The sequence below is a fragment of the Notamacropus eugenii genome, chromosome 1 (genome assembly GCF_028372415.1).
Source record: "Notamacropus eugenii isolate mMacEug1 chromosome 1, mMacEug1.pri_v2, whole genome shotgun sequence".
NCBI classification, from domain to species: domain Eukaryota; kingdom Metazoa; phylum Chordata; class Mammalia; order Diprotodontia; family Macropodidae; genus Notamacropus; species Notamacropus eugenii.
Window position 1 is genome coordinate 57,116,706 of NC_092872.1, and position 16,199 is coordinate 57,132,904.

The window sequence follows — 16,199 nt, forward strand, 5'->3', positions numbered from 1 at the left end:
AAAAACAACAACAAACTCAGATATGAGGAAATTATTTGCTTTGCAAGCACTCCTGAAAACAGAAACACAAGAAAGGCAAATAAAGCAACTAAAGAGGTCACAGACAATAAATTATCCTAGAAAAATTATTTTTAAAACTAAAAAATAACTATAGGATTAACAACAATAACAAAACAGTAACACAGAGACTATTAAGAGATATCTTTCTACAAAATACAGGAGACGAGTGAAAACAAAACTTTTGTGGAAATGATGAATAGGTAGACTATAGATAAAGTCTCCCAACATTCTTCCTACGGGTGAATCAGTGTTTTTTTGTGAGACTAATGTGCAAAACACGAGGCTGTCTAAAAGGAGATAGGACAGGGGAAAGATAGACAACAGTGTATGATGCATGTTAATCAATGGTAAATAGTACATGAACTAATGTAAAGTGAAATTAATAGAACCAGGAGAGTAACAACAAATTATAAGATGATCCACTGTGAATGACTTAGCTATTCTCAGCAATTCAATGATCCAAGACAATTCTTTTTCTCTTTGTTTTTTTATTTAATTAATTTATTTGTTTTCAGTTTTTAACAATCATTTCCATAAGTTTTAAATTTTCTCCTCCCTCCCTAAGATGGTGTGCAGTCTTATATGGGTTCTACACACACATTCCTATTAAACACATTTTCACATTAGTCATGTTGCATAGAAGAATTAAAATGAATGGGAAGAACCAGGAGAAAAAACAAAACAAAACATAACATAACACAAGAGAAAATAGTCTGCTTCATTCTGCATTCTGATTCCATAATTCTTTCTCTGGATGTGGACAGCATTTTCCATCAAGAGTCCTTTGGGAATGTTTTAGGTCCTTGCATTACTGTGAAGGGCTAAGTCTATCAGAAACAGTCCTTATATTCTATGGCTGTTACTATGCATAGTTCTCCTGTTTCTGCTCATTTCACTTAGCATCAGTTCATATAAGTCTTGCCAGGTTTTTCTGAAGTCTGCTTGTTCATCATTTCCTATAGCCCGGTAGTATTCCATTATATTCACATATCACAACTTACTTGTTCAGCCACTCCCCAATGGGCATTCCCTCGATTTCCAGTTCTTGACCAGCAGGTCCAAGACAATTCTGAAGGACTTATGATGAAAAATGCTATCCACCCCCAGAGAAAGCTGATGGAGTCAGAATATACATCAACACATACTTTTTGCCACTTTATTTTTCTTGAGTTTTATTTCTGGTCTATGTTTTCATTTGCAGCATGACTAATATGGAAATATGTTTTGCATGACTACACGTATAATCTATATTAAATTGCTTGCTTTCTCAATGAGGCGGCAAGAAGAGAGGGACAGAATTTGGAACTCAAAATTTTAAATAAAAATGTTAAAATTGTCTTTTCATGTAATTTGGGGGAAATAAAATACTAAATAAATAATAATAATTTTTTTAAATCAGTGAGAAATAGTTAAAAAAAATAATACTGTAGCTCTCTGGAAGAAGAGGAGAATGGATGAAGCAGAACAAGGAGGGATTAAAAGGAAAATTCAGTGGTGGGAGGATATCCCACTGAAGACCATTTCCATGGTGGGGAGAGAGATAATCTGTAATGGAAGATATGGACCTTCCAATGAGTATTATCTGAAATGATTCAATGCTCAGAAATGCCAATACCTCTCACAGAGTGTTGTGCCTCCATGAACAGTAAATTGCCTCAGAAGAAGAAAAATCAGAACTCCTGGGATAACTGATTTCCAAAAGGATAGAAGGGCATGAAACCTGAGATATTTCATGGCCTATGAGGAAAATTATACTGGAGAGGGAAGAGGAGTAATGAAAGGCACAATCAGGGAAAAAGGAAAATTTCTACAATGGAGAAATATTTCTTTCCTTTCTATCTCCTGCAGGAATTGCCACTTCTAAATGAGGCAAAACAGGAAAAGACTGGAAGGAGGAGCCCAGTCAAAATCTACAAGATAACAATGCAGGAACTGTGTAGAAGAGTGAACTCAAAATTCAGAAGCTTGAATTCCATGAGAAATACAAAATTAGGAAAAGATCAAATAGATATATGGACCATGAATCAAACAATAAAAGTCTAGCATAGGCAGAAAAAGCGGAGAATTATGAAGAGAACAAGGGAAAAAGGCTCAAAAAAATGAAAAAAAATAAAAAAAGCTGAAGGGAAGGAGAAGAGGGATTTTACTTGAGTATTTGTTATTTGTCCTTCAGTCTGGAAGAGGACTGTTACATTAGGAAGAAGATATTATGACTTCCAAGTCAATTGGATTTAAGTGAGGGAGGGCTGTGCAAAATCACCAGCCTCATCTCTTCCTTCAGAGTCATCTGGGTCCAGTGGCAAGTATAAATCAAGATATAGAGATGACCCTGAATACAGTGGGAAACTTTGACCTTTTAAAGCAAAGATCTTTCCCAGGTCTCAGTTTGACTGAGGCAACACCCATTCAGAATACTTAACTTAGAGGAAAAAAAGGAGAATTAGAGAAATCAATAAAAGGAATCACCAAATTAAATAAAACTTTAAAACTAGAGAAAAAGTTGATAAATGGAAGGTGTGAGGGCTTAAAAAGAGGGCAAGCAAACCTGTGGGAATAAGATTGCCTTAAAGTAGATTAAGCACGATTAATAGAAGACAGAAAGAACTGTCTCTAAAGATAAAGAGTAAAAAAAGAAACATAATTCAGAAAAATATTATTAGAGAAAATAGAAGAAAATCTAAACCTAACTACCATAACATTTAATGTTAAAAAACCTATCAAAATAAAAGAGAGACGGATTGGATAAGAAAACAAAACCTCAAAATACGTTGCTTATAAGAAATACACTTTAAAAGCAAAAAATAAAAAGAGAAGCTGGAACAAAATTTACTGTGTATCAGGTAAGTCTAAAAAAGTAGGAACTGCAATCACTATTAAGCAAAACAAAAACAAAAATTCACAACAGAAAAAGATATAAATAAGGAAACTACATTATACTGAAAGAAACCATAGGTAAACCAGTATCACTGTTAAACTGATATGCTCCACATGCTTTAAATTAATAAAGAAAATATAAACATTAATATGATAATAGCTAGAGATTTTAATGTTTCAGTTTTGGACAGATTCAACGAAAAGATAAACAAAAGGGAAAATACAGAATTCAATAAGTTTCTGGAAAGACGAGCTAAAATATATGGTTCTTCTAAGTGGTAGTTCTAAAGAATATAAATATTTTCAAGAACCAAATGGAACTTTTACAAAAATTGGTAATGTATTAGGGCATAGGGATACTGCAAATAAACATAACAAGATATAAATAGTAAACTTAGTATCCTTTACATGTTACAACACAATAGAAGGGTAAATAGTTCATGCAGCACAAATAAAAGATACATACCCAAATGGAGACTTAACAAAGAAATCCAAAATAATAAATAGTTCAAAGAATAAATCATAAAAACAATAATTATAATTATACCATGTACCAAATTCCTGGCAAATAGCTGAAGAAATCCTCAGGGGAAAATGCCCCTCTGCAAAAGAGTACTTCCCTATATTTTTTCTTCATAATTTCACAGCGTTCACTTTTGATAGTTTTGTGGTTGTTCGTTTGATTTACATTGTCATAGCTGTTATGTGTGTGTGTGTGTGTGTGTGTGTGTGTGTGTGTGTAATATATACATGTGTGTTATCACAGCTAGATCACTGTCAAAAGAAACTGAGGCTGGTCATTCATTCAACAAACATTTATTCCCCTACCTACTATTTACAAGTCTTTATTCCCAATTCTGTGAGGAATACAGAGATGAATAGGACAGCTCCTTCCCACAAAGAGTTTATCATGTAGTAGGAGGACTAAAAGAAGGCAGAGTGATAACTATAATAAAAAGGAAAATATATTTGTTTCCTTCTTAGATGAGGTATAAAACGTTATAGAGAGCATGAGATCTCCAGAGTGGGTTCATGTTCAATAGCATGGATACTAAAGTTTTTTCATTCTATGAACTCCCTGGACAGATGGTCAGAGGATCTGTGTTTTTGCCTTTATCAAGCATACCAGGGCTGAAGACAGGTCGGAGAGGATCAGAGGATGAACCAGAGAAAGAGAAGGTATAGATGTGGGATTTGGCAGTCACATTGTAAAAGGAAATATCTCCAGCTTCACAGTCTAGGAAAATTCCCACACATCTGGGGGGCTCCCCTAAAGAAAGAGGGGTTGGTGGAATGGTGGAGGCACTGTAGTCATTCTTTTTCTTCATCATTACCAACCAATACCCATTTCCTGGTGAAAAGGCCGTGCTCCCCTTCCTGTTCACAGAATTTTTGCAAACTCCCAATATCCACATAGTCTTGTCTCCCACATATACCTGCCAATACCGTTTTCCTGAGACAAAACTTGGAGATCCCAGAACGATGAGCGAATTATCAAATCTTTGTGGGTTATTAGGCAACTTTTGACATTTCTTCCCAAGTCTCACACTTTTCTGATCATCAGATATGATAAGTTTGGGATGAGCTGTTTCTGGGTCCAGAGTTACATTAACTACAATAAAAATCCAAATAACCAGTGAGAAGTCAATGGTATCTCCACCCCCTACCCAATAAGCTTTGGGAAAAGGTAAGACAAGGGGAAGCAAAGTTGGCAGCTCCCCAGGATACAATAATGTATAAGGGAATATGTGGAACAATTTTATACAAATATATGATATATGTGTGTGTATGTATATAAACATATATATTTGTGTGGATGTGTATGTATATTAGAAAATTCTTTTCTCCATGGCCCACAGGTATTTATTTTGTGTTGTTACATATATTGTAGTGTAGGCTTAGAGAATTCAGTGAACAGATTACTGTGTGTTAATGCAAGGACTATGTATGAAGTTTTCAAACTTTGCTTAACTTAAATACATGCCTTTTCCAACCTCTGAAACTAGGATCTGTTCTTTTGAGGCCTCAGAGTAAAGAACCCTGAGTTAGGTTTTCTGCTGCTCTGAAGATGTCTGATCTTAGCCACTTACCTGTATGTAACTGGACTTCTGTCAGCTGTAAAACTGAACAGATAAAAAGAATGAGAAAGAATCTGAGTGTCTAAGCTAAGATCTAACTCTCTGTTCTGACCTCTACAATGAAACAAGGAACTTAATGAATTTTAGGAACCTCCCCACCATAGTGGATTCTCAGGATTTTCATAAATTCCTACAATTGGTACATGCTTTTCTCTTCCCTAGATTTAACCTGACTCTTGACCTGGGCTTAGGGTGGGAACAAGCTAAATAAAGGAGAGTTTGGGAAAAGCAGAGAGAACATTATCAAGTTTTATCAAATGACAAAAGTATTAGGAGAAAACTTACAGAACCTAACCAAAGAAACTAGGGGGAAGAGATTGATGGTCCCAAGGTCAGGGTGATTCCTTGAAAACATGCCTGGTTTATTTAGGAAACTCCAAGTCTACCTAGCAGTAGCAACATAGCTGAAGGGAAACAAAAAGAGAGGCTCCTACAAGTGAACTTTTGGGGATTTCTACTAGGAAATAGTCCTTTTTCCCCCTCAGTTTCTCTCTCTAGATAACTCACGAGAAATTAGCACTTTTGAAACAATATAAAACTATTCCCTTCCTCTTCAGGTGAACAGATCCAGATACTCACTTTTGAATGTTTCCATTTCTGATTGCAGATTCTCTAGAAGAAAAATGAAATGATATGAGTCCTTATGACTGCTTGCAAGGGATATTTCAGGTGGAAATTAATAGTGTTATTGAAAGATGGAAGAAGGGACCAAGATAAAGATATTGAATTCTGCTATCTAATTCGGGTATGAGATGGCTATACTCTGTTTCCAATTTCTCTATATACCAAAGAATTTTATATACAAACCTATGAACCGCCTCATGCTCTTCTGCACACTCTCTGATTTCCAGAAGAGTACATGAATTTTCTCTTTCAACTCAGGAGACATAGCCCACTCCTTAGGGAAAGTCACCCATTCTGCCCTGCAGATACAACAGACAACAAAGAATGGTGAATGTCACAGTGAAGGCAATGCTTGGGAGAAAGCTCGTCTCACTTCACAAATTTCCTATAGGAGTTGAGGCCAAGTGGAAGAGTGGAGGCCAAGTGGAGGAGTGGAGGCCAAGCAAACTCCCAACTGACATCTATGTAGGGATGCAGACCAGTGCTACTTCTCAATACACCTAGTACATCAGGCAAATGCCACATTACCTTTTGGCCTCATTCTAAGCTCTAGTAGGGAACTCCCTTCTTTCTATATGGAATCCTCAGAGAAAGGGAAATAATGTCCCCTGTCCTTTATGAAAATCCTACCCTTCCTGATCAGCCCCCAAGTCCTTGAACTCCATTCGTCCTTCACAAATTCTGAGCTTATAATCAAGAATTAACACAGCAGAAGTTTGGAAGAGACCTCAGTAGCCATACAGTCCAATCCCCTACCAAATCCCTTTGATAACATATGCAATAAGTGGTCACTCTCCTTTTGCTGGAAGATCTCCAGTGAGGGAAATGCACTGCCTCCAGTTGCAGCCCATTCCAAACTTGGACAGCTCTCCTTGTTGAAAAGTTTTTCTTTATGTTAAACTTAAACATACTTCTTTGTAACTTCTACCCATTGCTCCAACTTCTGCACTCTGAGACCAAACAGAACAAGGCTAATCCATATGCCACATGACAGCCCTACAAATACCTCAAAACAGCTACCATTATCCCCTACTCCCACTCCAATCTTCTTTTCTCCATGTTAAACATGCCAAGTTCCTTCACTGGAACCTCTTGTGGTATGAACTTGATGCTCTTGATTATCCTGGCTGAATTTCTCTGACCCCTCTCCAGATTATCAATGACTTTTCCCTGACCCTTCAGTCCCAAGTTCCTAGGGATCTTCCCCTCTAAGCATCCTCTCCATCTTTTAAGGCCCAGTTCAAAAATCAACAACTCTGTGAAACCTTCCTTGAAACTCTCAAAAGTCATCTTTCCTGGTCTAACAATATTTGCTACTTTTCCTGTGTACTTAACAGATTTTAATTTGTATATTTAATTTGTTGTTTAATATTTGTGGTTTAATTTTATATTTGTGCATTTAATTTGTATATATTTTAATTTGGAACTTGTATACATGTCTAATCTCCCCTATTAGATGGCAAGTTCCCTGAAGGCAGCAATCACGTCTTATTTATCCTCCTCTTTTCTCCAGCTCCCAACATTGTATTAACACATAGTGAACATTTCATGAATGTTTGTGGAATGAACCACAGATGCACCAGGATCAGGACAGGGCAGTCATTGGGCACACTGGTCTGGCATTTCTGTCTCCATGGATTAGGAAGGACACAGCTAGAGGGAGGGTGCCTGTCCCTAAGAACTACCCTGAGACCAAGAAACTGATTAGAAAGGGTATTGCTTCCAAGAATCCCAGAGAGACAGCTGTCATTAATAGATGGTGTGGTCTTCTTTCCTGAGCCAGAGTCATCTCACTTCCTCTGGGAGGAACTATTCAGATCATACTGGAGGTTCAAGGAAATACCTACCCATTGGAAAGAAGGGAATATAAGATATCCCCAAAGCAAATGGGATCCAAAATAGAAGGTTCTATGTTACAAAGCCTGAGGAGCTGGGCCTTACTAAAAGTTCAGGCTCTTCTCAGCACTTTTGTGTGAGTGCATGGGAGCACATGTGTGTGTGTGTGTGTGTGTGTGTGTGTGTGTGTGTGTGTGTGTGTGTGTTTTGTGAACTGTGTAATTACCTCATCAGGGTGACTCTGATGTCCTAGGAGAGAAAAAGGGAAACAGTCTGTCAGTCTTGCTCTAGAGCTACTTTTTACTCTTAGTAAAGTCTTGATTTGACATGCTCAGCTACAGGCTGGGATTCCCACACCTGCCACCACCCTCTTCTGCTTCAGCAACCCCTCCTACAAGTGCTACTGGCTCAAGCCTGATACTAATGCCCTCAACATTTTCCAGGGCTTTGCTATAAAAGTTCCAGCGGAGGAAACTTGGGGTAATTCTAAACCTAATCCTCCTCTTTCACTTTAACAACCCTTGAAGGAAACTCATTCAGGTTCTAAATCCTGACAGTTCATTTCAAATATAATAGAGTGAGCTCTTTGTTTATTGGGGTAAAGGAGCCATGCCCAAGGTTGCTGCCATTTCAGACATCTTAAGACTGTTGTTCTACATGGCACATCTTGATATGTATCATTTTGGCTCAGATACAGGCCACACTTTCTACCCTCCATTTTGTGTAAAACCTGCATGGGGCCTGTATTCACTGTTATTTTACAATATAGATCTACATTTTTTTTTCCTTTCAAAGAGATCTAATTTTAGGGGAGGAGAGAATGAGTCTCTATTCAGACCAGTATGTATGTGTGTTATAGCTAATGTTAAACAATAAGCAAAAACAAATGACATTAGCTGGAGAAAATTTGGCTCAGTGTAAATCAAAGTGCCCCCATGAATTGTCAATAATCATTCTGTTTTGCAGTTTTACCTTTACTGATTGATCCAGGAAAGTCAATCCATTGGGTCAAAGGGACCAATAGCAAGGACATTTATGAGCTTTCATTTACACCGAACATTTGGCAAATTATGCCTGACATTAACCTAACCTTGAACATCAGCTGGAACATGTAGAAATTAGCAAAGATGATTTGATGGCCCTTGGGGAGTTTTCAAATGGTTTCTTCCCACTGTTAGGTTCCTTCCCCACAGAACAAAAAAGTGGGTTGGTTCCTTGAAGCTTCTGTTGAATTAAATACAAAACTTTAAATGGCCATATGAGTGTAAGTTGCTAATAAAATAGGAGGGAGGAGATCATGTTGAATAACCAATTCTCACTGGGCCTTATGACCTCCTTCTTTAAAGAGATCTGAATGTGTTGGGAAATGCCTGGAAAATTATCTGAGCTCACGAGGAGTCTTACACATAAATGAAGTCTCTCAGAGGTTTTACCTGAACTTTTCAAGTGGCACAGGTATGCTGAGTTTTTCTCCATGTACATGCTAGGGGGCACTGGAAATTACCTAGGCTTCAGGACAGGGCAGGAACTCAGGGGCACAGAAGGAACCTAGGATACTGATACCCTGATCTGAATATAGCATACATTGAAATGATGAGCACACTGGGCCCCCATTGTGATGGGGCCCTTCTCTATTGAAGGGGTCACTCGTTTTCACCTGCAGGAGTTCCCATGCTGGCTGTCTATGTTTTTCTTCCAGTTCCCCCATCAGCTCATCGAGAAGAGAGATTTCCTGGGATGCTTTGGTGATGTATTCTGCCTTGCTCCTGAAGATGGTTCTGTCTAGTTCTTCCACACAGGCCAGGAAGAGTTGCTCTTGCTCCCCTAAAAACTGATGCAGCTGCATCATACGGGACGTAATCTGCCGCTTCTGAGTTTCTGTCTTGCTCTGGAAGCAACAGGATTAGGAGGACAGGGCGTCAAGTATGTTAGGAATAGCTCGGGGACATTACCCCCTTGAGACTTTCCCTGTGAGGATGGCCACTGGATTCATTTCCCCATCACTATGGTTTAGTGGAAGCCCATAAAGTTTAGAGGAACTCTGGATATGTACTAAGAATTCTCATTCCTCTGGATGGGCCTAAGGGTAGTTCTGTCTCTTCCCTCAGGGTCTTTTTGGATATGGATATGGGAATTTGTTTTATTTGACTACACATATTACAAGGATTTTGGTGGGAGTTTTTTCCTTCTTAGTGGAGGTGGGTCTGAGAGGAAGAGAAAATAAATGCTTGTTAAAAAATAAAATGAAAAAGCAAAACAAAATATACAGTGATTACTGGAGCTGACTCCTTTTCATTTGTGAGAAATATCTCAGAAATCAACAAACACTATAAATCAGAGCTTGATTTATTATTTTGCTGGTTGTGTAGACTTAAGAAAGTAATAAAGAAAATGTGAAAAATGCAGGTTAAACTTGGGTTATGTGCGCATTTCTTTTTCAAAGAGCCACCTTATTAAACATTTTATTGGAACACCTTGTATGTACACATGCTATATCTGTGGGGGCAGGAGGAAGGGATGGGAGGGGTCTAAATTCTTTCATTGCCCTCCCTATTCCTATAGGAAGTCTCTTGGGTAAAGCTAGGGTAGACCACAAGAATGCAGTGACACCATGAACTTCCTAGCCATTAACGAATAGAGTTCTCATGGCTCACTCCATCATTCTGAGTGATCCATCCACTTGATGATAATATATAGTAATTCCTTCCACATCAAGACTTTCCCTACTGAGGTTTTGATATATTGCAGGTCAGCATAAGAAATTAAATGGGAATTTGGGGGGAGTTTTGTGGAAGCTGCAGGTGACACTCCAAGGCCAAGAGATGACAAGAAACTATGACTAAATTTTTAACCCAAATTTTACAATAACGTACTGTAAATACCCTATAAAAAGAAAATGAAAAAAAAAATCAGACTTCTTGTCTGGTACAAAAGGAGGGTCACATTTTTTTTTGAGGATTTTGCAAATTGTCAGGGCACCATGCTCCTAACCCCTGAGATGTGGAAGGGATAACTAAAAGGAAAAGAAGCCACTTTTAGCAGTTTTCCCCATCCTTCTTGACCACCAGTGAAAGCCATTTAAATTTCTAAGCTCTTTCTATTTCCCCAGGAATCGAGAGTCTCAGGAGTGCTCAGGCCCTAGTCCTATGCTGATCCAGTAGCAAACTTCTCTTCCTGTAGTTCCCCAGAGAGTAGTGTCTGCAGGATGTCACTATCCTTACCAGGAAGGCTGCCATCGTCTCATTTCCTTGTGATTTCTTCTCTTCAGCTATTTCTCTTACTTTCTTAAGATGCTCCAGACGGCTCTGAAGTTGTTCCTGGTTTGAATTTTTTAAAATGTCAAGGATCAGAATAAAGGCCTTACTCCTTAACTTGCTGCAATATATATAGGTGCCACTTAAATAAGCAGGGATAAGGACATATCTTCAATATGTGAGGCCCTAAGCAGATCAATGCCAAAGCAATCATTTCATATAATGTATTAGTGGAGCAAAGATTAAGACTGTCAAGTCCACAATAGCCCAAGACCCACTAGGCCCAAGGGACCTAGGACAAAATATATGCCATGATAGGGGAGTAGGGTGAGTGGGAATGACCCTTGAAAGATAAAGATAAGGGCAAAAGTTTTTATAGAAAGGAAAAAGATGAAGGACTAGGAACCAAAGAGAAGGATGGCTGGTTAGAAAGGGCCCTTACAGGTTATCTGGTACAGATCCCTTATTTTCCATATAAGGAAACAGACCCAGAAAGGTTAAGTCACATAGACATTAATTGGCTGGGCCAGAACCAGATTCCAGCTCCTCTTGCTTTAAATCTAGTTCTTTTCCCACCAAGTCATCCTGAGAGAGACAGGGCCTGGGAAGAATATGAAGGAATAATAAGGATTTAGTTTTTTTAAGTATGTTTTAAGAAATAAGGAGAAGTTGTGTTAAGAAGTTGTATGAACTCGTCAAAAAATATGTGGTACTTTAGCAACAATCAGGAAACACTGCTCCCATTCATTCCTCTGCCTCCATGCTGGACTGCACTGACCTCAAGTTCTGTTCTTAGAAATATCCAGAGATGGGTTTTTGGATAACTTAAGGGCAAGAGTCTAGAATTCATAACCAATAAAAGTCATACTTCACAAAACTTCCTAATTTTTCCAATATACAAATCAAAACCCTTCACTTCCCCACTCGAAAACTTTTAGTGTGTCTTGATTACTTACCAAATAAAACTACAAACCCCTTACCCTGGTTTTAAACACCCTCTGGAATCTGACTCATCTACTGTTTCAGTATTGTCTAATATCACTCTCCTTTACCCCTCTGTGTTCCTACCAAAGCAAACAAGCTGTATTCCAATCTTGCTGGATCTGTTTCCACCTCCTTGTCTTTGAGCACTGTCCCATATGCCTGGAATTGTTCTCCACCTCCACTTCATCTCCACCAATTAAAGTCTTTTGCTTCCTTCAAAGTCCATCTTTAGTGCCAAGCTCCTGCATGAAGCCTTTCCTGACCTTCCAAGGCAGAAGTTATCTCTTCCGTCTTCCAATTTCTCATAGCATTTGATTAACAACATTATAATTTTTATTGTGGGTATTTATGTATTTGTTTTTATTAAGTTCTATTAAACTATGTAAGGACTGTATCTTATTTCATTTGAGTATTGTGCATGGTAGGTATTTAGTATATGTTGGACTGAAAGATTTGTTGAATTGACTATTTCCGTACTGCCTTACTAAGTACAGAGTACTCACTTCCAACATCATTGTAAGGTAGGAAGTCCAAGTATTATTATGCCCACTTGACAGATGACAAAATTGAGACTCGGAGAGATCAGGTGAATTGTCCAAAATCACATGACCAGTAAGTGGCAAAGCCAGGATTCAAACCTAGGTCTTCTGACTATCAATTCACGTTTCTTTCTACAATACCATGCCATCTCTACAATCCTACCTTGGCACAATCTATGCTGTTTTCTCTAGATGAAATCCTTAAGAATATGATACAGGTTTTCAAAGATTCCAGAGGGCATTCCTCAAAGGTTCAATATATCTAGGGCACATCTACCCTAAAAGGGAAAAAGGCATTTGCTCAATTATTTGAGGGAAGGGGTGGTCTTAGTATAAAGGAAGGGTGAGCAGCCACCTATGGAATATGACTTGAGGGGCAGCCAGAAGGCTCTTACAGCAAACAATCTGCCCCTCCAACCTATTCTGACACCCAATTAGTGTCACTGCTCTCTTTTAGACCTTGCTGGTCAAGGGAACAGTGGTATACCAAGTTGTTGTCAGTCATTAGGACCTGAGCGTGGAATAGTTCATCTCATGTTCCCCACTGCTTATTCATCATATCCAAATTTCTATACCTGCCTTTTAAGACCTTCTATAATTTATAATTGAGTCCCAGTTTGTTCTAATTTTAGCTGCTTTGGTTTTATTTGTACAAAAATCTTTTAATTTTATGTAATCAAAATGTCCATTTTATCTTCTGTGACCCTCTTTATTTGGTCATGAATTCTTTTTATATCCATAGATCTGACAGGTTATTTCCTTTTTGCTTCTCTACTTTATGATTTCTCCCTTCATGTCTAAGTCTATTTGGAATTTATTCTGGCATGTGGGGTGAGATGTTGGTTTACACCTAGTTTCCGCCACACTGCTTTCCAGTTTTCCCAACAGTTTTTGGTGAATAGTGGGTTCCTGTCCCAGTAGTTAGTATCTTTGAGTACATAAAACATGAGGCTATTTGCTTATTTGCTTTTCCAATGATTGACCTCTCTATTTCTTAACCAGTATAAATTGATTTGATGACTGCTGATTTGTAGGATACAGTGTAAGATCTGGTACTATTAGGTCCCCTTTTTTCCATTTTTTCATTATCTCCTTTTAGATTTGTAACTTTCTGTTTCTCCAGATAAGTTTCATTATTATTTTTTGCTATTTCTGAAAAGTAATCATTTGGTAGTTTGATTGGTATGAATAAGTAAATTAAGTCAGTAAGGTAATTTTTCTTACATTGGCTCAACCTACCCATAAGCAATCAATATTTCTCCAATTATTTAGACCCATCTTTATTTGTGTAAAGCATGTTATGTAGCTGTATTCATATGGTTGCCATAAGCTTGTCCAACCTGATTGTCCACTGCTTCTCAATATACCCTTTTTTCAGTTAGAGGTCTCCTCACTGTCCTCAGCACAGGTCATTCTCATTCCACTCTGTGTCCCTGATTGCTCTACTGTTAAGGCATGGGGTGTATTTCCCTCTCCACCACAACACTGTCTACCAATATAAATCCTAGCTCTATTTACCACCTCAAGTAAATTTGCATACTCTGATCTTTTCTTCTCCCTTTTCTGATCTATCACACTTGTACTCTGCATTTATACAACTTGGCATTTGATTATAGATTGTCCTGTGTTGTTCTCTAATTGTTTTGTGTTTGTTGTTTTTGTCTCCTGATTGAAATGATGAGCTCCATGAGGGAAAAGACTATATTCCATATTTCTCTTACATATACCACTATGCTAAGCATATAGTCAAAATTCCATAAATCCTTTCTACTTGATTTCTTAGAGATAGCCATCAAACATTTTAATTACAAATGGGGAAGTATCAGAGTTTATAAGGGAGAATAAGTTTGGAGAATGTGACACTTCTAGATATGTATGGTGGTGCCCAAACCATGTGATCTAGGTAGCTATGGGGAAGTTAGGAGATGCAGTGTTGCAACAGAACAGCCACAAAAATAAAGGGAGAAAATATGATGTAATAGGATGAGCCTTGGGCTAAAAGCCAGGGGACCTAGGATTTAGTACTGGTTCTACTACCCATTAGCTTAGGGACTATGGGTAAATCAATTATGTTCCTGGGGCTTCATTTTCCTCAAATATATAGTGACAGTGCTATATTAAAGGAATTCTAAGTTCCGTTCTAATGTTAATATTCTATGTTCTACTATTCTAGATTCTAAGCTCCCTTCTAATTGTAACATTCTATGTTTCCCATTTGTAAATTCCCTTCCACTTTAGAACATCCTATGTTCTGTGATTCTAAAGGGAAAGTAATATGTTCATGTAATAGAATACTATTGTTCTATAAGAAATCATGAAAGGAGTGGTTTCAGAGACATCTGAGAAGACTGATATGGAGCAATGCAGAGTAATGTCAACAAAATCAGGACAAGTTATATTATAACAATAATATTGTCAAACTAAATCATTCTGAAAGACTTAAGAACTCTGATCAATGTAATAACTAGCAATGATCCCAGAACACTAATAATGAATGCTATCTTCTGACACAGAAATAATGGACTAATTAACCAGAATAAAATGAGACACATATTTTCAACATGCATGGCCAGTATAGAAGGTATATTTGTTACAAGAATTTTTTCAGAGTGGGAGGAAGGCAAAATAGATGATCGATAAATAAAAAATAAAGTTTTATTTTTTGAAAAGTCTTTGAAGAAATAATTAGAATAATTAATGAATAAATTAGAAATAATTGGAGACTTAAATAACATTCCTAAAGAATTGGTGGGTCGAAGTACAGATCATGATCAAGAATTTTTTTTCTTTTTTTTTTCTAGTGGAGGAAGGGAGATAGGAGAGAGACAAAATAAGTGCTCATTAATTTTTAAAAATAAAATAAATATTTTTTAAAAAGGAAGGTGGGAGAGCACCAAAGACAAGCTTGACCTATTCCCCAGATTTGCTGAGGGTCAGCTCTATTCAGTCACTAACTGGAATATTAGGCCCTTTTCCAAAGTGGTTGCAGAAAAAAAAAAAGGATAAATATCCACTTGCCATACACACACTCACCCCACAAACATCCATCTAGTGGGTGTCCAGGACCCAGCTAACTATGTGGAAGGTTATCCAACCTTGTAGAGGTTCCTACCTTGTAGTTTTGAGCAGCCTCCTCTATGGAGAGTATTCGGTGACCTTTGTGCTCCAAGGACATACTGCAGCTGAGACAAATGGTTTTTCCATGATCTTTGCAGAAAAGCAGTTGGAGCTGCTTTGGGTGGTATTCACAACAAGGTATGGATCCAGGGCTTAGCACTGGCTCCTGGAAGTTAGTGGGTATGTTTCCTAGGCTCTTGCTGTGTTGGAAATTCTTAGGAAACATGGCCTGGCATTGGAGACAGACGTTATGCCCAACATTGCGATGATATCTGATGTGGTGTGTACAGGAACTTCTCGATGGTTCTCCCACCATATCCTGACATATGGAACATGACTCCTGCATTCTCCTCAGCGACACTGCCCTGACAGGGGCATTTGTGATCTTCATGATGTTGAAGGCTTTGATGGGAGTCTTGCTCAGGGTCACTTCATCTGAAAGAAGTAGATCCAAGGGCTATAGGAACTGCTGTTTTCTCCTTAAGTTTTCTCCTAGCTCTAATATTCCATGGTCCATGTTTGTAGCATCATGGGATTTGGAACTAGTAAACACCCTTAGAGATCATCTATCCCAGAGGTTTCTAAACACTTTTGTGTTATGGACCCCTTTAGCAATCTGGTGAGACCTATGGACCTCTTCTCAGAATAATATTTTAAAATGTATAAAATAAAATACAAAATTATAAAGGAGACCAACTATATTTAAATACAATAATTAAAATATTTAACCCTAGGTTACGAACTCCTAGGCCAACTTAACTTTACAAATCAGG

At 37.9% G+C, this 16,199-nt stretch overlaps 1 protein-coding gene and 1 long non-coding RNA gene across 3 annotated transcripts in view; one reads left to right on the forward strand and one right to left on the reverse strand.

Annotated features, from left to right (window-relative positions):
- Positions 1–9,317, forward strand: part of LOC140520819 (uncharacterized) — a 33,413-nt gene extending 24,096 nt beyond the window's left edge. For both annotated transcript variants that reach the window (XR_011972660.1, XR_011972659.1), the window contains 4 exons: positions 4,021–4,113; positions 5,680–5,817; positions 8,879–8,987; positions 9,232–9,317. This is a non-coding gene — a long non-coding RNA (uncharacterized lncRNA). The remainder of the gene's footprint in view (positions 1–4,020; positions 4,114–5,679; positions 5,818–8,878; positions 8,988–9,231) is intronic.
- The window catches only part of MEFV (MEFV innate immunity regulator, pyrin), a 35,085-nt gene continuing 21,969 nt past the window's right edge, over positions 3,084–16,199 (reverse strand). The window contains exons 3-10 of the mRNA XM_072634635.1: positions 15,422–15,861; positions 10,754–10,849; positions 9,190–9,420; positions 7,759–7,781; positions 5,880–5,995; positions 5,652–5,684; positions 5,025–5,057; positions 3,084–4,546 (exon numbers count right to left, since the gene is read on the reverse strand). Coding sequence (XP_072490736.1) covers positions 4,002–4,546; positions 5,025–5,057; positions 5,652–5,684; positions 5,880–5,995; positions 7,759–7,781; positions 9,190–9,420; positions 10,754–10,849; positions 15,422–15,861 — 1,517 coding nt within the window. The 3' untranslated portion in view covers positions 3,084–4,001. The remainder of the gene's footprint in view (positions 4,547–5,024; positions 5,058–5,651; positions 5,685–5,879; positions 5,996–7,758; positions 7,782–9,189; positions 9,421–10,753; positions 10,850–15,421; positions 15,862–16,199) is intronic.